The sequence below is a fragment of the Chrysemys picta genome, chromosome 14 (genome assembly GCF_011386835.1).
Source record: "Chrysemys picta bellii isolate R12L10 chromosome 14, ASM1138683v2, whole genome shotgun sequence".
Taxonomy (NCBI): Eukaryota; Metazoa; Chordata; order Testudines; family Emydidae; genus Chrysemys; species Chrysemys picta.
The window spans coordinates 42,701,179-42,723,559 of NC_088804.1; the positions used below are offsets into that span (position 1 = coordinate 42,701,179).

General features: G+C 51.6%; 1 protein-coding gene across 3 annotated transcripts in view; it reads left to right on the forward strand.

Annotated features, from left to right (window-relative positions):
* SNTB2 (syntrophin beta 2) overlaps positions 1–21,357 on the forward strand; it is a 53,386-nt gene extending 32,029 nt beyond the window's left edge. The window contains exons 4-7 of one of the 3 annotated variants that reach the window (XM_065567424.1): positions 3,998–4,140; positions 8,172–8,368; positions 11,089–11,217; positions 14,395–14,534. In XM_065567424.1, the coding sequence (XP_065423496.1) occupies positions 3,998–4,140; positions 8,172–8,368; positions 11,089–11,195 (447 nt within the window). In that variant the 3' untranslated portion in view covers positions 11,196–11,217; positions 14,395–14,534. Of the gene's footprint in view, positions 1–3,997; positions 4,141–8,171; positions 8,369–11,024; positions 11,051–11,088; positions 11,218–14,394; positions 14,580–15,260 lie in introns of those variants that run through there. The other 2 variants (XM_065567423.1, XM_065567425.1) reach the window with 2 other exon arrangements.
* The last annotated feature ends 1,024 nt before the right edge of the window (positions 21,358–22,381 follow it).

Below are 22,381 nucleotides of genomic sequence, written 5' to 3' on the forward strand. Positions count from 1 at the left end.
ATCTCCATCCTCTGACAGACAGAGGCTAGGGACACCATTCCTTACCCCTCCTGGCTAATAGCCATTAATGGACTTAACCACCATGAATTTATCCAGTTCTCTTTTAAACTCTGTTATAGTCCTAGCCAAAGGTATGCAGAGATGGAGGGCCCCTGATGTCTTGACCTTATTTGGGTAGAACTCATTTTTACAGGTGTGGTAGCAGTGCAGTCTAGCACTCTGCTTAAGGTGTAGCTGTGAAGAGATTAGTTTCATTGGCAGGCATGGGAGAAGGTCAGCACTGCGGAGATTACAGCACTTTGGTAGTGGCTCGTGTGTTTTCAGTTCTCCTTTCTCCACTTACTACTGTGAGCCTAGAAGCCAGCTCAATCATGGAATCCAATGGCAGCCGGAGCTCTGGGAGAGACCTGTCCAGGGAGGGATTTGTGCCAATCCAGTTTTGAAAATGTAACTTCTACCTAAAACCATCCTGACCGAATGTAATGTTTCATCTCTGCCCGGCAGGCCACAGCTCCAGTAACCCTCCTCTCTTCTGGAGGTGTGGCCCCTACTGACCCTGCAGGGGCATGTGCTGTAGTAGTGTTTGCCTGTTGTAGACAGGGCTGTAACCTCCTCACAGGCTTCCCATGCCTGTTGTGGACGGGTTGTGTGCAGGGTTTGTTCTGATTCTCAGCAGTGTCAGTGCAAGCCTGATCTCATTCCTAGCAGCACTAGGATGGTGCTTCAGTCAGCAGCTTTGCATGCACACAGGGCTCCAGAATTTCCCATCTGAGTGTCTGTCCTCTCTCCTTCCCTCAATAATTCATTTCCCCTTTAGTCAAAACCTCACCTGATGCTCTTCCTCTTTATTTAAAGGCGCTATGCGTATGCAGTTGTCTTACTGCCCTCCACGTGCAATAAAACTCCTCCTTTCTAGGTGGGAGTTCATACTCCAAGTGCCAATTTCACACTTGATCCTAGGCTTGCAGAGCTTTCTAGCTCCTGATGCTTGGGTATCTGTGCACCATTGTGCATGCATCCCTTGGGTAACTAGACTGGCAGGAAAGGGGTGGCAATGCCATAATCTTAATAGGGATGAAAGATGGTTAAAGCAGAGACCTGGGGTCTGTGCACAGCACTGTCAGTGAGTCACGTGGCTGTGGCAAATCGACCACTCTGTCCATCTAGTAATGGAGTTGAGAACCCTCCTTTTTGCTAGGAAAAGTAACTTGCTTATACTGAAGTGCTTTGAGATCCTTGGGTACCAGGCGCTATGCAAAGCGTTGTTGTGGGTAGGAAGACCTGGTAAAGCAGAGGCCATTCCTCACAGGTCATTGGGAGGGACAGTTCGGGTTCAATCTTGTGAAGTCCATGGACTTTTCTTGAGGTCCCATAACCTGGTGCTCAGCCAGGCTCACAACTATTTTGCTGTGCAGCTGGGCCCTGAAACTAATGCCAGCAAAGCTACGTGTTGAACCATTGTGAACATGAAACCCCCTCACGTTTCACCGAGCCTGCACTTCCTTCCCAGGGCTGGGTTCAGTTTCCAGTTAAAGATAAACCTTTGGCAGCTCCAAGTTTCCTAGATCCTCTTCAGAGTGGCCTGGAGCGTTTGTTTCTGCAGATAAGAGGAGACAAAGGAGAGTCTGTGGGGGCGGAATGTCCTGTGTATTTAAGCCAGTCACTTGATGTCCGTTGTTGGACATGTGGGCTAGTGGCTAAAGCACATGGCCAAGAGTTAGGTCTGGAATCTGCCACAGACCATGGCTTTGGGCAAGTCAGTGACTTTCTGCCTCCACTTCCCAGTCTGACGTAGGGGTCATGTTGACCTAACTCGCAGGGTTTGCAAAGGTTAATTTCTGTTGTAAATATTCTCAAGCAATGCACTCCTCCTGTGTGCAGTATGAAAATCGCAACCTTGCAGAGTTAAAGGGCTGTACGTTGTGCAACAGTGCAGAAAACCCAGCAATGGGAACAGCCTCCCACAAGGTATTCAGGCAGGTGAGCATTTTAACAGCTAAAGGAAGGTAGGCTGCTCTCCACACGGGGCAGAACACTATTCCAATGGGATGATCCCCCACGGGCCAGTGGGACTGTGTCCTGCGAAGTGTTGCTGTGACAACAAGGAATTAGTTGGAACATCAAGTCGGGGTCGATTGTGCTCACTGTCCCGTTGCTGCAGGAGGCACGGTGGCTGCCCGTGGTCCCCACACCTGGAACGCTGGGATGGCTTTACCAGAGGAGTCTGCGACTTCAGAAGCATTTGTGAAGCACTTTGCGTTCCACCTCAGGAGCCCAGAGAGGGCTGGCCAGGTTCACAGCAAGCTGGGCTTATACCCCTCTGGGCTGTGGTCCTGTCCTGTTCCCTGCCCCCATGTGATGGGTCATAGTCTGAGCGGGTGGAAGCCAGTGCTCGCCCTGCGCAGCTTTCCACTGGGGTGGTGAATCTCGTCGATAGGCCTGAGCTCTCCCAGCTGCTGTGTGATCAGGACTGACTGACCGCATCTAGCGGTGCCCCCGGGGAGGGATCTGCGCGGCAGGTTCTGAGTGTCAGTCTGATGCCCACGCAGCATGAGCCCTCGACCATGGGATTTGCCCAGTTACCGAGGAGTTAGAACTATAGTCCCAGACTTGCCCTTCCATGAATTTGCTGATCCCAAAGCTACAGTTTATCCTTGACCTTGTAAGTGTTTTCTTGGCTGAGAAGAGCTGAGCTGTGGCCGTCCCTGGCATGGGATCTCCCGGATGGCTGGGCCCATTAGTGCCTTGCTGGCATTCCTCAGATGAGTTAACACATTCCCACACCATAGTAATAAAGAGCCCACTTGACCCAGAATCAGATTAGACTCTTCAGTGCCTGCTCCTTAGGGCGCCACTCCACAGCCAAGTTATTCATACGGCACAACAACATGCTGCTTGCTTCAGACAGGGCCTGGCTCCAGGCATGAAGGGAAATACACTCTCGTTAATTTTCCAGGTTATTTTTTGCCCTAGTGCAGTTGATCTCTCTGAGTAGATCGCCTCACCTGGGGAGGGGAGGCGAGCACAAGCGTCATGGATTGATTCCACATGGGGTCAGACAAGAGCCCTACAGCACATTGCCTGATCCCAGTGTGCCCCATGGAGAACGGGAGGCACTGGGCTCTGCTGCTGGGAGGGAGGGAGAGGCAGGAACTGAGGGTAGAAAAACTCCGAACTCGGCTCACTACTCCCTTCCTTCGTCTGCATCGCCTCGTCTGCTCTGTTACTCAGGCTAGGGTTACCATATTTAACAAAGAAAAAAAGAGGACCCTCCATGGGGTCCTGGCCCCGCCCATTTCCCACCCCCCCAGCCCCGCCCCAACTCTGCCCCCTCCTTCCTCCCACTCCCAGCCACGCGAAAAGGGCTGCCCGAGCGCTACCGGCTTCACGGTTTGCCGGGCAGCCCCCAGACCCTGCGCCCCCGGCTAGCTCCTACCCAGCGCAGCTGGAGCCCGGGAGGGGAAGCGCCCAGCCGGGGGCGCAGGGTCTGGAGGCTGCCCGGCAAACCGTGAAGCCGGTAGCGCTCGGGCTTCAGGCAGCCCCTATGCCTCCGGACCCTGCGCCCCCAGCCGGGCACTTCCCCTCCCGGGCTCCAGCAGCGCAGGGTCCGGAGGCATGGGGGCTGCCCGAAGCCGGTAGCACTCGGCTCTTAAACAGAGCCGAAGAGTCAGGGGAGGAGCAGAGCCGCCGCGGGAGGGGAAGTGCCCGGTCGGCATTTTCCCGGACATGTTCGGCTTTTTGGCAATTCCCCCCGGACGGGGGTTTGATTGCCGAAAAGCCGGACATGTCCGGGAAAAAACGGACGTATGGTAACCCTAACTCAGGCTCCTCTCCCACTGGCACATTGTGACTTCCTTAACAGATGCACTACTCAGGAATGTCCTTTGGCCCCAGATTGCAGACCTTAGATGCTCCCAAATGAGGATCCTTTGCCCCCGGCGGGCAGCACACACTGCTTCCTGGACTGCATGTTAACAGCTCTCTCGCCTTCTTGCAGGCTAGACTAGATGGAGGAAGGCAGCAGTGGCGGCCCATCCTCATGGCTATGACAGAGAAGGACTTGCTGCTCTATGATTGTATGCCCTGGACAAGAGACGCATGGGCATCACCTTGCCACAGCTACCCTCTTGTTGCTACCAGGTAAGATCCAAGCCTCCAAGTTGCCTGGAAGAACATTTCTTTGATTACCTAAACCCTACCCCGTACAGTGAAAGCCTTTCCCGCTTAGCGCTTTTCACCCATCAGTCTCCAAGCACTTTGTAAAGCTGCAGCTTTTCAGGGGAAATTGAGGCACAGAGTTGGGACGTGACTTCCTAGCAGTCAGACTCACTGCATGACACTGGGGATCAAACCTCTGGCCTCTGCCCAGTCTTCAGTCCGCTAAACCACAGCTCCCTCAGCCCACAGCTCCCTCAGCCCACAACCCCAACCAGGGCATTGCTGGAATAACATAGCTTGGGTCCTTCCTTGTTTTGCTGCTGATAAGCCTCTCAACAGCTCCTCACCTGCTAGGGTTGCCAACTGTCTAACCGCACAAACCCAAACACCCTTGCCCCGCTCCGTGGCCCCGCCCCTTCTCCGAGGCCCCACCCTGCTCACTCCAGCCCTCCTCCCTCCATTGCTTGCTCTCCCCTGCCCTCACTCAGTTTCATTGGGCTGGGGCAGAGGGTGGTGGTGCGGGCTCTGGGCAGGGGCAGAGGTGTTCAGAGTGTGGGAGGGGGCTCCAGGCTGAGCCTGGGGCAGGGGATTGGGGTGCAGGAGGGGATGTGGGGTGCAAGCTCTGGGAGGGAGTTTGGGTGCTGGAGGGGACTAAGGGCTGGGGGAAGGATTGGGGGTGTGGGCTGTGGGAGGCAGTTTGAGTGCAGGAGGGGGTTGGGGTGCGAGAGAGGGTGAGGGGTGCGGGCATTGGCTGGGCGGTGCTTACTTCAGGTGGCTCCTGGGCAGCGGGTCTAAGGCAGGCTCCCTGCCCGCCCTGACCCCGTGCCGCTCCCATAAGCAGCTGGCATATCCCTGCAGCCCCTGGGGGGGCCACGGAGCTCCACACACTGCCCCTGCCTGCAGGCACTGACCCCGCAGCTCCCATTGTCCACAGTTCCCAGCCAATGGGAGTTGCGGAGTTGGTGCTCGGGGCATGGGCAGCAGACAGACACACACACACACCCTGCGGCCTCAGGAAAGTGCTGGCCGCTTCTGGGAGTGGTGCGGGCCAGGGCAGGCAGAGAGCCTGCCTTAGCCCTGCTGTGCTGCCAGACTTTTAGTGGCTTAAAATCTCCCGGTTTGGCTTCAGTAGCCTCTAGGAGATAGAGCCTGATTCCAGGAGACTCCCAGTGAAACCGGGTGGGTTGGCAACCCTAGCTCGGGCATGTGAGAGCCCTGCTTCTTTCTGTGCTGAGCCTGAGATGAGAGCGCCAGTGCACACTCCTCACTGCTGGTGGGCCAGGATGCTAGGATGTGAGCATTTAAATACTAGCCCAGTCACTTCCCTAGCGGTTATCAGTCAGTCGGCCACCGTGCTCCAAGCCTTGGGCTGCTTTTCCTTTCGACTGCAACCTGGAACTTCCTTCCATTGCAGTGACAGGATTTCCTTAGTGTAGGAAGGCTTCCACCTGGTCAAACCCCACTGCTCTGGGAGGGGTCCCACCTGCAGAGAAAGTGTCGGGTTTGGATTTGCATTCCAAGGGTGATGGGTGGAAACTGGCACTTGCCCTTCACAGTTTGCAAATCATTCTTGTGATTGGCCAGCGAGAGCTGGGGGAGTGCCAATCAGAGTAGCTGAGGCAGCCCTCCCACAAACATTGTTCAGTGGCAGGACTGCCAGTAGCCATTACCTCTCTGGCAAATCAGCAGAGACTGGGCTGCTCTTCCTAGTAGCAAGTGGGAGAGTCAGGGGAGGGCTAGCTGTGCTCAGGACATCCCTCTCAGCCACCATCGCTAGTGGCTCCCATTGGCTCACACAGCAATGCAGGCCTCTGATAAATCACCTGGTAAAAGGCCACTTTCGTCCAGTTGCTCTTGTTGGGCCCATGACTGATTCTTTTTCTTAATGTGGCCAGCAGCCCAGACCAACCCTGTAATAAGCCAGCGTGTGCGGCCCAGCCCTCCCAGGAGCCGTAAGCCAGCAAGGCACTGGGCATTGGTGGGGGAAAGGGATCTCAAACTCCCAGGGATTCTGCAGGACGGTGACGTTATTCGTAAATGACACGGAATGCTCGAGCTGAAGGATGAGACAGACTTGGCAGTAGGCACTCGCACTAATACAGAGCTGCGAACATTCCCGCTCCCGAGGAGTTTGCTTACAGCATAAGAGTCTTTCTGTAAATTGATGCACTCCTGCTTTGAGCAGAGAGGATGGGTCCTTGCCTCACCCAGCCCTGCCATGGCGTTCATTCCAGTCCCACACAGACCCAGCCCTGTGGTCCAAGCACAGACCAAGAGGCGAAGGTGGCCACCATGAAGCTCTGGCTACTGGAATACCATGAACAGCTAATGCTCCCCTGGAAATCAGGCTGACCAGCGTGGGTATCCCTGGGAGGTGCTGGTGAGCTAAGGACTGGCTGCCTGGCAGCATCTGCAGAAAGCATGTGCTCCTACTGGAGTCCATGCCAAGCTTTAGCCTTCTCTGTGGAGACCTCGGTGTCATTACTGCCCTGCTAACTCCTTCCATGATGATCTATGGGGCAGGGTGCATGTGTGTTCTCCTCCCAGGCCCACTCTTGCCACCTGTCCCGCAAGTGAAAGGGAGCAGAGCATGGTGTGCTGACAAGCCTGTATTTCAAACAGCCATTACAGCCTCCAAAACAGGAGTGTTTGGTTGTTGTTGGGGCAGGGAGCGCAGCTGCTGTGATCCGAGCGGGGGTCCACTGACATAGGAGGGGCTGCAGGCTCTCGGCATGGTGAGATGTCTGCATGCATCTTGTGTTGGGCTTCTTGAGTGCTGGGAGGGGGCTCTTGGCTACTTACCTTTTCATTTCTAGCCCTGTCTCCCAGAGAGTCCTCCTGGCTTTGCTACTTTGCTAGCAGCCTGAGTCCAGCCTTGCTGGGAGCTGGAGGGGCTGTCATGCTGCCAGAGAAGGTTCGGCCTGTCTGAGCAGGCTCCGTGGTGCCTTGGTGTCGTGTTCACATCCGTTGCTCAAGCTTCCCTGTGACGCCCATAGGGGCGTGTGCAGGTCCTGCCGCTGGATCAGTTCATGTTCCCTGCCAAGTCTTCAGCAGCCAGAACCGTAGGAGGGAAACATTCCTCTGGCCTGAGCGTTTCTAGAACATCTGGCTTGGGGCCTCCTGGAACAGGCTGATCCCTTCTTGGCATCTGCAGACGCAGGGCATCTTGTCCATTGTGCCATGTGGCTGCTCAGTTTGTCACCTGTCACCTCCACAGGGCTGGGCTCCAGCTGTCCGGTTCCTTGGCTGCACCAGCTGAGAGGACAGAGGGGAGCTAGCTGCATCTCTCTAGTGCATCTGCCCGGAGAACCCCCAGCCCTGGGCACTAAGGAGTGTGCCTTTGCCAGCCTGCTGCCCATGTAAGGGGAGAGCAGTTTAACTAGCGTGTTAATTGTGTTACTGCCCATCTCCCCTGGGCACTGCTCCTGTGTGTCTAATATGCCTCGCTCAGCCTGGGAGCAATGTCTCCCTAGTCGGCTCTGACCTTCCCCATCACTGCCTGGCTACTGTGCTGGTGGATAGATTTCTGAGGCGCCCCTGGGGCCATTGGCTCTGTGTGATGGGAGGTGGCGGCGGATCAAGCTGCGAGTGGCTGATCTGGTTGGTGCAGGGTTTTCCCCATGTGGTGCATGACTGGATGTTGGATGTGTGCACTGGGGAAAGGCGAGTGTTGTGTGGCCCATGCATGTGGCTTCCCCAGGTCACTGTCCAGGAGCAAGTTGGTTCAAACAGTGGCTTAGGAGCACCATAAGTCGCAGCTCGGCCACTCACCAGCCAATAAATCGGTATGAATGAACAAAAGCAGCATCCTCCCACGGAGACCTCCCTCCCCCTGCCTGATGCCCTCCCTCCCGGCCCCATGATGGAGGTTCGTTAATGAACCACAGCTTGCTCCCCCCCCACGTTGGGAAGCAGCAGTGTCCCGGAACGATGTCTCCCTGGCCACGATGCAGTCACACTGGTTTCCCTCTTCTCTGAGTAACGTCCCTCTTGCTCTCCCATGTGATCCGCAGGCTGGTTCACTCTGGCTCCGGGCGCAGATCACCTTCTCCGGGATCCGAGCTCACCTTTGCAACGAGGACAGGCTCTCGCCAGGGCATTGAAATGCACGTTTTCAGGGTGGAGACGCATCGGGACCTCTCCTCCTGGACCAGGATGCTAGTTCAGGGCTGCCATGCTGCTGCGGAGCTGATAAAGGAGGTGTCCGTAGGTACGCTGGGGGCAGTAACGGTCTGTCTGCCTGCAACCCCACTGCTCCCTCCTGAGTTGCTCAACTGCCAAGCAATCAGTTGATCACCTACCCTCTGGGACGGGGTCTCAGCAGCTCTCCCTAGCTGAGCAGAGTCAGGCCTATGGGGGCTGCCTAGCTTTCACAAACACGCAAGAGAGAGCTGTGGGACGTGGTTTGGAATTAAGACTCATGAGCGACACAAGAAAAGTAAGTGTAGAAAACTTAACACTAAGGCGCCCAGTCTGTTCAGGCTAAACTCCATAGCCTGGAGTCTTGGCTCAGTGACTGCACTTCTGGAGGTCACGTTGGTCACACAAGAGGTCACAGTGGGGCCATGTGGACTGCACGGAGCTCTGGGTCTTGGATGAGGGATGTCCTCTGCTATAACCGAGGTTTTCTTGCTAGTCTCTAACAAAGCCCAGGTACAGTTGGAGTGAATCCCTTGCTCTTCTCTACCTCTTTACATGGGAAGATCTGAGTGCTTTCATGTGCTCAGAGATGGCCAGTGTCCCACTGGAGCTGAGGCTAGTGTGAGGCGATGGGGATAGTGCAGTGAAACTGGAAGGCTGATTACAGTTCACGCCTAACTGGTTAGTGGAGTAGCCTAATCAAAAGGAAGCCAGTTCTCTCTCAGCCCCTGGTGATGCACAACATACCTTCGTTGCCTCGGCACTGCCAAGTGTGTGCTGGTTTCTTGAGTTCTATGGAATGTGTGGCTCTCTTGACAGGCAGACAAGCCTGAGTGGAAAGTTTTAACCATCTGGACTCTGGCCATTGGTCCATCTCCCTAGGGTAAGGACAGCGTCACTAATATCCGGAGGTGCCGTGACCACAGTGTGGTTGGCAGAATCTGAGATTCTGAGACATGCTTCTGGCATGCAGCTGGAGCTGAGCGTTGGGAAAGCCGGCTTTGTTCCTGCATTCCGAACATGTAAGGCTGCCTGTAAATTTGAGAACAGAGAGGAGCTGGGCAGTACGGCCCTGGGCATGGGAAATCATTCCAGCCGGGGGGATGTGAAGTGACCCCTGTGCTCTTAGAAAACCCAGTCTCAGCCTTGCTAGCTGGAGTCTTCCAGCTTGGGGGCGGGAGAGGGCTCAACAGCAGAGAGATAGAAACAGCCAAAACCGAAGTTCATCTAGGCTGAGGAGAGAGGGGTTTGGGTCAGTCTGTTACCTATGGCTTAAAAGCTCCCTCTAGTGTTCAGAAGAGAATAGCACCCATTCTACAAGTCCTTCCCCCTTTTGAAGGCTTTAATGGTTATTTCTGAGCCTCTTGCTTGCCACAGTCATCTAACTGGGAAAAGCTAAGGTGAGGTGTCAGGCCAGCTTCCCTCCTGCTGCAATAGCGGCTTAATTGCTGCAAGGAGAATATTGGCTTGGAGCCAGCACCTTCCACAAGCACTACTACAGCCCTCTGCATGATGGCCCTGAGAGTTTTGTGTGAAGGGGCCCTTCAGCCAGTTCTTTCCATCTGGAGCTCTCTCCCTAAAGGCCATACCCTTGTGCAGTCTGCCTGCTCCCCCGCATGCCTTATCTTTCAGCATCTGTAATGGCAGCTATCTTGTTGGCAGTAGGCGCTCTGTGATGTATCTGGCACCCCAGCGCCCTGTATGGTGCCAGTTGAGGTAATAAAATTGCTGCCACAAGTAGAAAGATTCCAAATGCCACTAGGCATCAAGAACAGAGCATCTGAAAAATAGGCTGTGTGCTAGGGAAAGCTGCTCACGCTGGGACCGTGCAGAAGTGACAGGGGCTTCTTTTGAGGTTAGGCTAAGGAGCAGTTAATAGTCTCGTATTGTTTGCATGATATATACTCCTTCAAACAAAACCCAAGAATGTGCTGCTGATTGGTTTAGCAATAGAAATCTGGCTGGTGAAAACCAGGGCTAGACATGGCAGCAAAGGGAAAGATTTGGTGGGAGAGCAGGCTTGGCTGGCCTTGGCTGTCACAGGTGAACCAGAAACACCTGAGTGATGTCACATTTCAGACTCTCCCCACCCCGCACACCCTGCCTGCCCTCCGCTATAGACGAATGCAAGTCCCCTGATACTGCACACAACTGCTTGAAGTCCTTCAAAAACAGGACCTGATGCACGACTGCTGACAGGGAGTGAACAAGTTCCACAAGCCTTAGATGTGACAGGCAATCTGGGCAAAAAGTAACAATCTAGGGGGGGAGTGGTGGACTTGTCCCTTTTTGGCTGCTTTCTAATGTGTTAAAGGCCTGCGGGGCGTGTGTGTGTGGGGTTAAATCTACTTGTTTTTTTTCCCATTGGAAATTCAAGTTTTACCTACTCTGGTTTCCTGGGAGACTCCGAATGTCTGGAGAACTGGTAGGATTGATATGCCATGCAAGTAACATTTGGTTGAGGTGGGAATAGATTTTTATTGAAACTGTTGCACAGTTTTATTTGTTAACTCAAAAGCCTAAAAATAGTTAGTTGGGAGAAAAGCTGTTTGTGAAGATTCAGGTCCCGCTCTAACATTAGGGCCTGAAAAAGGCTCATATTCTATCCTGAGTCCTCCCGGAAAGATCGAATAGCCATGATAACATGACGAACCGAGAAAAACAACTTTTAAAAATGCTTTCAGGGCGTCTTCATACATCCCAAACCTACGTCTTGTCCTTCGCAGGTTCCCCTTGATAGGAGAGTCCAGAACAGACTAATGGTCTCTCTGATCATTACTGTGTCCACAGGGAGCAGACACACCCCAGAGAGCTCTCTTTTCATGTTTAAGTATTGGATGAGATGGGTTTCGGAAAGGGACTGGAGAGCGAAAGGCAGGCCTAGACTGACAGGCTAAGCCACCGCCCTGTGTATTCTTGGTGAGTTAGTTCATCCTATGTTCCCTGCCCCTCTCGCTGCCAGGCTGTGAAGGCACAAACCAAGCAATCCTGCTCTTTCTGGGCGCAGATCCTGTGTCATGCTGGTGCCTCGAGGATGTTCCAGGTTGAACTGCCCCCATGCTGTCCTGGGACACAGCCAGAGTGTCTGACACACACACACACACACACACACCATCCCAGGCTCCAGCAGGATTAGTCGTCTTGCACCCATCTAGTTACATGATTGAAATCCCAGGCTTTCTGCTTTTCTGAGATGCTTCCTCTACTAGTGTCCTCACCATGCTCCTGTTTTGGCTTTCCTGAGGTATTTCTCCCCTCGGCGACATCTGCCAGTCTCTGCTCCTTGGTTCTAGTTGTAGCAGGTGACAGCATCCCTGTCCCAGAGACGTGTCTGCTCTGAACCCCGCACAGTCTCCAGTCTCTTCCCTTTTTCTGTGCAGTGGTTCCATTTGTGTGCTCTCTGGGCTGTCGGCAGCATGGTGAATTTACTGGCTCCACAAAGGGGACTGCCAGTCTCATCCAGGAGTCAGGAAACACCCTGGTGTCCCTTGGCGATGCTTTTGTAGGCTTGGTGCACAATGGCATGGACTCAAATAATGCTCCTGTGTGAATTCACAGAGCAGCAGATGTGTCCCTTGCAATTCCATGGGCAGCCTGACTTCACGCTGGCTCAGCCTGTAGCATTAGTGGTACAGCTGGTGCACTAGTGTGGAAATGCTTCACCTTCACTACACACATCCAGGTCAGTTTGGTCACTCTCCTGCACCTATCCAAGGGCGAGTAGACCCCTTCTCTGCCCTTGTGGTCACAATGAGCACTCAAGGATAAGGCCATTGCGGAGAAACTAAATGAATTCTTTGCATCAGTCTTCACGGCTGAGGATGTGAGGGAGATTCCCAAACCTGAGCCATTCTTTTTAGAATCATAGAATCATAAACTTTAAGGTCAGAAGGGACCATTATGATCATCTAGTCTGACCTCCTGCACAATGCAGGCCACAGAATCTCAGCCACCCACTCCTGTATCAAACCTGTGTCTGAGCCATTGAAGTCCTCAAATCATGGTTTAAAGACTTTAAGATGCAGAGAATCTTCCAGTAAGTGACCCATGCCCCACACTGCAGAGGAAGGCGAAAACCCCCCAGGGCCTCTGCCAATCTGCCCTGGAGGAAAATTCCTTCCCGACCCCAAATATGGCCATCAGCTAAACCCTGAGCATGTGGGCAAGACTCACCAGCCAGACACCCAGGAAAGAATTCTCTGTAGTAACTCAGATCCCACCCCATCTAACATGCTAACATTTTTAGGTGACAAATCTAAGGAACTGTCCCAGATTGAGGTGTCATTAGAGGAGGTTTTGGAACAAATTGATCAACTAAACAGTAATAAGTCATGAGGGCCAGATGGGATTCACTCGAGTTCTGAAGTAACTCAGATGTGAAATTGTAGAACTAACTGTAGTTGGTAACCTATCATTTAAATCAGCTTCTGTACCAAATGACTGAAGGATAGCTAATGTGATGCCAATTTTTTAAAAGGGCTGCCAGGGTCACTTCTGGAATTACAGCCGGTAACCCTGACTTCAGTACCAGGCAAACTGGTTGAAACTATAGTAAAGAACAAAATTACCAGACACATAGATGAACGTAATTTTTTGGAAGAGTCAACATGGCTTTTGTAAAAGGAAATCATGCCTCACCACTCTGCTAGAATTCTTTGAGGGGGTCAACAAGCATGTGGACCAGGGGGATCCAGTAGATATAGTGTATTTAGATTTTCAGAAAGCTTTCGACAAGGTCCCTCACCAAGTAAGCAAAGTAAGATGTAATGGGATAAGAGGGAAGGTCCTGGATTGGTAACTGGTTAAAAGATAGGAAACAAAGGGAAGGAATAAATTATCAGTTTTCAGAATGGAGAGAGGTAAATAGTAGTGTCCCTCAGGGGTCTGTACTGGGACCAGTCCTATTCAACATATTCATAAATGATCTGGAAAAAGGGGTAAACAGTGAAGTGGCAAAATTTGCAGATGTTACAAAGCTACTCAAGATAGTTAAGTCCCAGGTAGACTCCGAAGTGCTACAAAAGGATCTGTCAAAACTGGGTGACTGGGCAACAAAATGACAGATGAAATTCAGTGTTGATAAATTCAAAGTAATGCACATTGGAAAACATAATCCCAACTATACATATAAAAAGATGAGTGATAACAGCTTATTTAGACCCCAAGACCGAGATCTTGGAGTCATCGTGGAGAGTTCTCTGAAATCATCCACTCAATGTGCAGCGGAGTCAAAAAAGCAAACAGAATGTTGGGAATCATTAAGAAAGGGATAGATAATAAGACAGAAAATATCATATTTCCTCTATATAAATCCATGGTACGTCCATATCTTGAATACTGCGTGCAGATGTGGTTGCCCCATCTCAGAAAAGATATATTGGAATTGGAAAAGGTTCAGAAAAGGACAACAAAAATTATTAGGGGTATGGAACAGCTGCCATATGAGGAGAGATTAATAAAACTGGGACTTTCCAGCTTGGAAAAAAGACAACTAAGCGGGAATATGATAGAGGTCTATAAAATCATGATTGGTGTGGAGAAAGTAGATAAGGAAGTGTTGTTTACTCCTCATAACCCAAGAACGAGGGGTCACCAAATGAAATTAATAGGCAGCAGGTTTAAAACAAAAGGAAGTATTTTTTCACACAACGCACAGTCAACCTGTGGAACACCTTGCCAGAGGATATTCTGAAGGCCAAGACTATAACAGGGTTCAAAAAAGAACTAGATAAATTCCTGGAGGATAGGTCCGTCAGTGGCTAATAGCCAGAAGGGGAAGGGATGGGGTCCCTAGCCTCTGTTTGCCAAAAGCTGGGAATGAGCGACAGGGGATGAATCACTTGATTACCTGCTCTGTTCATTCCCCCGGGACACCAGCCATTGGCCACTGTCGGAAGACCAGACACTGGGCTAGATGGACCTTTGGTCTGACCCAGTCTGGCCGTTCTTATGTTCTTAATAAATTAAATTAAATTAAAATTGTTGGGACACAGGGTCCAGTGCAGCGGTTGCAGGCTCTGTCTTGGGGAAGGCTTGGGGGCATGTTCTCTGAGCTGGCTGGCTGCTCCTGAGGGTTTGTGCTCTGTTTCTGTGTAGGTTGCATGTTGAATGGCCAGGAGGTGAAGCTCACGGTCCATTATGAAAATGGATTCACTCTCTCCAGGGAGGAGGCAGGCTCCAGTCGCACCCTGTTCCTCTACCCCTTTGAGAAGCTTAGAGTGTCTGCAGATGATGGCATCAGGAACCTCTACTTGGATTTTGGTGGCCCAGAGGGGGAGCTGGTGAGAATGGGGCTGGGGATGCGCCGTGATGCTGTATTTTGTGGGGTGGGAAGGATTCGGGTTTGTCCATTGCCAAACTACTGTGTGACTTGAGTTAATTTCAGGTGCTCAAAGCCTGTCTCAGCTGTCTCCCATCCCACCCTCTGTGCCCTCACCTCCATGAGCTGAACTCTTTCAGGGCCTGAGAGCTGCCCTGGGAGACTCCACTCTCACAAGGCTCGGTACCATTGGGCCAAACAATCCCTGTCTGCTCAGACATACCAGGAGAGCCAGTCCTTCCCACACCATGCTGGTGGCTGATCCCGAATCATTGCCGTGCGACACGTCACTCCCAGATCCCAAGGGGCAGGTGGATTGAGAGGCTGTTGCTTGTTGAAGCCAGACTGAGCCGTGCGGCCTCTATGGTGATTATAGGCCCTCGGTGCTTTGGGCCCAGCTTTTCCAACACCTTTGGAATTGGGGGGGTGAGATTGGCGGTCCCCAGGGGGAAAGCCCAGCTCAGGATCTGCTCTTCCCTGCAGTGTGAGAAGCTCTTTGTAACCATTGGGCTCTGTGGGTGAGTGGGAGCTGAACACCTGTCTTGGGGTGGCTTGTTTGCAATCTGTACAGTGACACTTCTGCTCCAAGTCGAGCCCTGTGCTATATGTGGGACTGACGGCGTCTCTTGTGCTTTCTCTCCAGACCCTGGACCTGCACTCCTGTCCCAAACCCATTGTTTTTGTGTTGCACACTTTCTTGTCAGCCAAAGTCACCCGTATGGGACTGCTTGTGTAAGACGTGAAGGATCCCAACAGCTCCGAACAACACATCTACTGTCCCAGCAGCACAAAAGACCCTAGTTTGTGGTGTCCTCCTGCAGTACCAGTGCCTTGACAAAGACTGACTCATGCCAGAACCATGACAGTGTGGAAGGAAGCTCCTGCCCTCCTCAGAGCCCTAGCCAGAAACTCCAGCCTCTCCACAATCCCCTGGAATAACTGCTCCACCTGCCTAGAAAGTCCTGAGGCCAGGCTGCTGCTGGTAGCTGAAGCGGTTCTCACATTTTCCCTTTCCAGCCACTGCCTGGCTGCTGGCCATTTCAGACACTCTTCTTCCTGACGCCTCTGGGATTCGATTGTCGCCCTGAAGACTCGACGTAAAGCCGAGCATCCGGCACTCTTCTGTTGCAAGAAGAGCCGTTGGCATGGGGCTGTGAGGGGGGAGCTGGTTAGGGCAGGAACTGTAATCAATCCGTATGACGTCATTTTTATTGCTTACCAACTGTGCCTTTGGCGTAAGGTGGGTGGGGCTTTACTGGAGCTGGGGATGAGGAGACTGGGAGTTCAGCGCTGGTCGCTCTGAACAAGCATTCCATGAGCCCCCGCCCCCGGCTCGTTCCAAGCTGCCTGGCCTCCCCTGGGAGAAGTGAACTGTTGCAAAGATGGACTTGCGGCTGTGCGGCAGCTCTCATGGCGTCATGTAGGCGAGGCTGAGTTTGTTGAGGATTCCTCTTGGAGGGAGGGGGACTCTTCTGGGAGCTGGTGAATCCTGCCTCTTCCTTTTGCAGTCGATAAATATTAGGGGAGGGTACGCAGTACACCCTTCACTGTGGCTTCTGACCCTAGTCACAGAGTCAGAGGAGGGGTCTCTGAACGACTGACCCGGCTCCCTCTGTTGCCACAAAGCCACCTTCCCAGGGATCCTTGGTAAGGAAGCGGCCTGTCCTCCTCACTAGCCAGTGGGATGGGTAGTCAGGGAGATTTCAGTCACTTTTCTGACTTGCTTTGGGCACCTGGAAACATCCTAAATACAGAGCACTTGGTGCTTTTTGCTGATGCTTCTTACCGAGGCCCCCGATGGTCAAATGCGACAGGACAGATGCCACATGGCTGGAGCGGAGGCACCGAAAGGCCAGGTGGTTGTGTGCTCCGAGATGAGCTGGAATGCGAAAAGCAGCTGATGCCCTATGGTGATGCACACAGCCTCTGGGCCTGGCAACTTCCTTCTGAGACCCTAGCAGCACCCTCTTCTTCCCTAGTGCTGGGCTGCCTGTCTCCCTCAGCCTGTGCTAGGCCCCTGGGCCCAGGTGTGCGTGCTGCAGGGCGGTGGGGGACAGGGAGACAAGGTGGGGGAGATAGTATCTCTTTTATTGGACCTCCTTCTGTCGGTGAGGGGGACCAGATTTCAAGCCCCACAGAGCTGTGCGCATGCTGGCACAGCCTGTCCCATTCCTAAAGAAGGTTTTCTGAACATCTGCAGGGCTGAAGGGGGGGGGGCAGGGAAATTGCAGTGCTTCCTTCACTCTGGGGGCAGAATTTGCACACAGGGCTGTTGGAAGCCCCCTCCAGCGCATCACTGACCTCTTCCCAACAGGACTCAGGGCACCTGGCAATGCAGCCTGGCTCAAAACTCTGAGAAACAGATTTCACTGCGTAACCCAGATCTTCAGCAGGGCCGGCACCCTCCAGCTCTCTTCCTAGATTCCTGGTCTCTCTCATGCTTGGGAAGAGCTGTACCTGGGACACCCAGAGATGGGGGGCCGGGACTCCAGGAGCCCCACTGCGCGCACACATCAGGTGGCTTGGACAGTCCTTTGAGGCTCTGCTTGCTTCCTTGGAGCCTCTAGCGCCCACTGTTGTGAGTGTTTGATTCCCAGTGTACGTTGCTCAGGATTAACTCCTGGGATTCAGCTTCTCAAGTTACCAGTGTACTGAGCTTTCCGAGACTGGCTAGAGCCTTGTGGGACACGTACTCCATCTGCAGACCAGTACGGTAGCCCATCTCCTTAGTGGCACAGATCGACAGCTTGATGTAACTAGACTTAGGGTGAGAATTCACAGCACAAAACGTTTGACGGTGAACCTAAGAGCATGCCGCCTCGAGCCTGGCCTTCCCCAGAACGGGCTCGCAGTGTGTGAAGAAGCGATCCTGGAGGGCACACTTCCTTTAAGTGAGGTATGAAGCCCAGATTGTCCTGCCAGCGCAGCAGCCTGCTGAAACCCTAGGGAGGGAGTGTTCTTCACAGGCCCCTCACAACTACGTGGCCTATGCCCGATGCCTAGCAGCTCATTTCCAAACACTGGTTTAGCAACCAGCAAAAGCCAATCAATTGAAACGTGTTTGTTTAAACAACAAATCATGCTAGGTTATAACATACTTAGAATAGTGTCTTAGCTGATTGGGGTTTATGAAGTGAATATAAAGTTAATATAAAGTGAGTTCCATCACAGTACTGATTTGGATAGGTTTGTGTTCGCCCAACAGACTGTTATCTGGTCTGTGGACCAATTGGAAGAGTTGTCATTTCCACGCAAGGCTGTTAAGCTCTTCAGTCTATTTTAGCTGCTCTTAAAGTGGATATTTTAGCTCTAGTATGGTTGGGGTTTGTGCCACCAGTCCAGCGAGTGCTGGAAACCACAGCGTCTGCATGGTGAAAAATCTACTGCAGGGAGAGTAGACTTGTTCTAAGCCTCAGTTCTTAGACAACCCGTAAAGAAATACTCTTAACGCCACAGGGTGATTAAGCTGTTACCATGTTAGACTATTTTCTTATCTAAATGTCCGTTTTCTTTAATTTGCAGCTTCACCACATTGGTGGCTGTAAAGCACTGGAATATTTTTACAGTTAGAGGCTAGGCCAGTTTGGTCTCTTACCAAAAGCCACATGTCAACTTAAATTAGAATTCTGGACAAGGTCCCTCCTTCTCCCAGGAAAACGTGGCTTGCTAGGAACCAGGTTTACGAGGGTAAAGATGGGGTCCATCAGCAGGGGAATAGTCACCCCTGTTGTACTGGAAGTGTGAGTAGTGTCAGTATATCACATAAAATGGGACAGTCTCTCCCCCCCACCCCCATTATTCCTTCATTCTGCAAACTACCTAATAAGCTGCTATGCAAATTGTTGTGCCCTGGCTGGTTTCAAGGGGTTAGATATCCCTGAGGATTTCAGGGAACAACTTGTAGACTTAAGCACTTTCTCTGCTTTTTTATTTTGCTCTGACACTTAAGGTTGAGTGGTTGCTATGTTAAGTTCTGGTGGTGGTCACTGATTGTCAGTACTGCCCCGGATCTGTGCAAAACTTCAGTGTAAATGCCTTGCTGTCAGGGGGGTGAACTCTTCCCAAATCACCTGTCACTAGCAAAGCTCTGGTTGAGGTGGCAACTGAAATGTCAAGAGTAGACGCCAAATCGAATTGCACATGATGGACGTTTGGCTTAACAGGAGGTTATTTTAACTCATTTCGATTGGATTTGGATTTCTGTGGGAGGTAGGGGAGTACTTAGTACTGCCTTGTCATAACCGCCCACTACAAGCTGAGCTGGCACCCCTTGTGCACGGCCAGCTGGAATGAAGTACAGTATGGTCTGTCTTCCCCTTTGCATCAGACGTGGTATAGTTAATGTGCAGAAAGGCTCACGCTACCAGCCTGAAACTGTCTCCCAACCGACCCAGGTTCCTTCCCAGGCTTCGCTGTGTTAGGAATTACATTCTGTCCTGTTTAAGCAATCACTTTTGAGCCTTTTGCCACAAAGCCTGAATTCGATCCTGACTTGCTTCACCAGTGAAGCCCCTGAGATCTCAGCCTAGTCCGCAGAGAACCTGTGTCCAAACCAGACCAATCTTCTCATTCGCGTGAGCGTCAGTGTTCACTGATTGGAGGCTCAGGTCTGTTGCGGATCAGAGGTACTTGGGGAAACTTGCCAGTTTGCACTCTGCCTAGTTCTCCCCAGGGCTGTCTTCCATTCATGCCAAATATCTGCCCTGTTACAGAATGCTGCATGCTCTCCTGGAACGCTGCGAGCCATCGCTTACTCTGGAAGCTCGGGTCCTCTTAGCTTTTAAGGTTTTTAATGTTGGTATTAAAAGCCTTTTCTGCAGGCTGAATTTCTGATGCTCAGGCCCCCACTGTGTCCCAGCTCCTCCCCAGAAGTGTTGAGGTACCAGATTTATCTGCAGTACATACACTATGTGCCTCACCTGGCCTCGTTTGTTTCTGGTGGCAGCAGGCGCCCCCCTTCCCAGAGGCTGTGTAGAGACATGGGGAAATGTACAAACTCCTGGGAGCTTGCTCTGTCTTCCCTGTAAGTGGGGGAAAGGGCTGCGAGAGACTGCTCCTGCCCCCTCCCACATCTATGCAAACCTCGGGATTTTGAGTGAGGCGATATGTTGGAAAGCTAGAAAATGCCCCATGTGGCGCTCCGGCTCGGCAGCTGGAGAGCTGTTACAGCATTCCATGTGGAAGATACACCACTGAGAGGCATCCCAGGTTATCCTTGGAAACCAGAGGGAGGAGAGGAGAATATCTATGCTGAGCTTGTGTTTTCTGTCCAGAATAAGAGCAGGCAAGTGTCTTAAATATGGGGGGGGGGGGTAATTAAACTAGTGAATGGTGTTTACAAAACCTTACATAAGCTGCGTAGATTTTAAAAGCTATCTAGTCAATCAATTCCTCCTACCAACTCCTCTTCAAACAGCACTTGTGGGATCGACTCCCAGAGTTAATACTCTGCAAAATCTTTGCAGATTCTTGTGCTTTCCCCAATACAACATTTCTATGCCTGTGGCTAATTCCCACAACTGAAAGCAGACATGGCACGCATGGCTTCATTTGTAACGAAAGAGGTGCCCGGGCTCAAGCAATTTTTTTACTTTCCTAACTGACACGCCAAGCCCAAAGGTGCCGGGGCTGAGCCTGGCGGAAATGAAGCACTGCTTGCATGTAGAAACCAGGCTACACTTTTCTTTAAAAGGAGGCCAGTAGCCTCTTCGCGTTAGATAATCAGCAATAAAGAAAATGGATGAGAGACTAGTAAAGGCAAATGCGTCTTTGGCTGTGAATCCCACTCCCGGTGCTTCGTGGGAGCCACGTGGCCAGAGCAGCCTGAAGCACCATGGTTGCCGTAAGGCTAAGTAACCGTTCTCTATAGCCAGCCCACCTCTGCCTTTGGCCTTTATGCTGCCAGGATTTTGCTACATGAGTTAATTCTGTTTCTGCTGCTGATCTTGCAGCCTCCTGGCCTGCAATACAGTACATCAAAACCTTGATTGCACTTTCATGTTCTAGAATTTGGGGGAACTACAGGGCTAGTTCTGCCTGGTTTTAAAAATAAATTCATTTGCAGTGACATCTCTTCTCTGCTGAAGAAAATTAAAAAAAAAAAATCCCCTTGGCACATCAATGTTTGTGGTGCTCCATTTTCCTTTTAGCATATCTGCCTGTCTGGGATCAGCCAGTGTAGGGGATCTCACTACAGTGAATCAGTGATAAGTTTACAATTTGGGTCAATAGAGCATTACAAGCCGCAGGTGCTAGAGACAAGAACCCTGTAGGTATAACTGACCCCAGGTCATCTGAAGAATAACTTGCACCGAACCACTACAAATAAACTGTTTTTTAACCTGTGCAAACTCTATGCTGTTTGATATGATATAATCAAGGCACAGACTGTAACACTCCCATGAAAAAAATAAAATAAAATGCAATCAATTCTATTTTTGTATTCTTTGTAGTTCACTATTTATACAATTCTTCCTTTTTTGAGGTTTTTAATCTCTAGCTTTTGGAACTTCCAGGTTACCAAATCCAAATAACCCAAGTGGTGACAAGCAGGGGAGTTTGTGTATTTCACAATCACATTAAAGCTTTATGTGTACTCTATAAATATAGATGCATAGACAACCTATTGTCCCTTGAGTTGCATGTTAACTGTATAGTATTGTACATTACAATGAAAATGTAACTGAAGGGCAAGTATAACCTTTATACTGTAAATAACAATAAAGGCTTTTATGCTTTTAGATTGTTTTTTCTCTGTGGAAATGTTTTGTCTGGGGTAGGAGATGCAATAACTTTTGCCATTCAAGATGGAAAACATTACTCCCTGCCCTCCTTGGCCAGAAGCTTAGGGGAGCAAACAAAAAATAACCAAAACCCCCAGTGGTGCAGCACCCTGGAAGCTGGCAGCCAGGGAGACCACCTGATCCTAGAACAGGAGAGACTCTGCTTTTCCTGCCACACACGGTTCTGTGTTGGAGGGGAGGGGACTTGGCAGAACCCGAGGACAACAGTGGATCTGTGGTGTTCATGCCCCATTGAGATTCATGAGGCGGTTCACCCAGGGCCGGCTCCAGCGTTTCTGCCGCCCCAAGCAAAAATTGCGGCAGCAATGGGGGGGGGGGGGGGGGGGAAAGCAGTGATTGGCGGCGGCAGTTCAGCGGCAGGTCCTTCGCTCCTAGCGGGAGTGAGGGACCTGCCGCCCCCGAATTGCTGCAGGTGCCGCCCCTCTCCCTTGGCCTCCCCAAGCACCTGCTTGTTAAGCTGGTGCCTGGAGCCAGCCCTGGGTTCACCTATATGAGCCATCAGCTCTCTGCAGGCTCAAAGAACTGTCCCTGCATCAGTTACATCAAGCTTTTCTTTGACCCAATGAGGGCAAGAGTGTGGTGAGTTTTTGTTTTTTGTTAAAGCTGAAATTCCCACATAAGCACATGATTGGAGGAGCTGGGATCCTAGGTATTGGCCTACAGAACCTATGCCTTAAAGCAGCCCTGGATGAATGGGGCTGCATTGATAGGCCCGGGGCCCAATAAGCATCTATTTGTTGCTGTGATGTACTGGAGGGAAAATATCTCACCCAGACAATGCCGTATTCAGAAAAGTGTTACGGTTTAAGAATGGAACGGTCTGCCTACTCTGGAAAGGCAGGGGTGACAGACAATCACACGGGACCAGGCAAGCCTCAACCACTGAAAGGCGGGGCACTTCTATCTCTGGAAAAGGAAAGGTAAGGCACTGTAGTGTCCATTAACTCTACATGGTTATTAA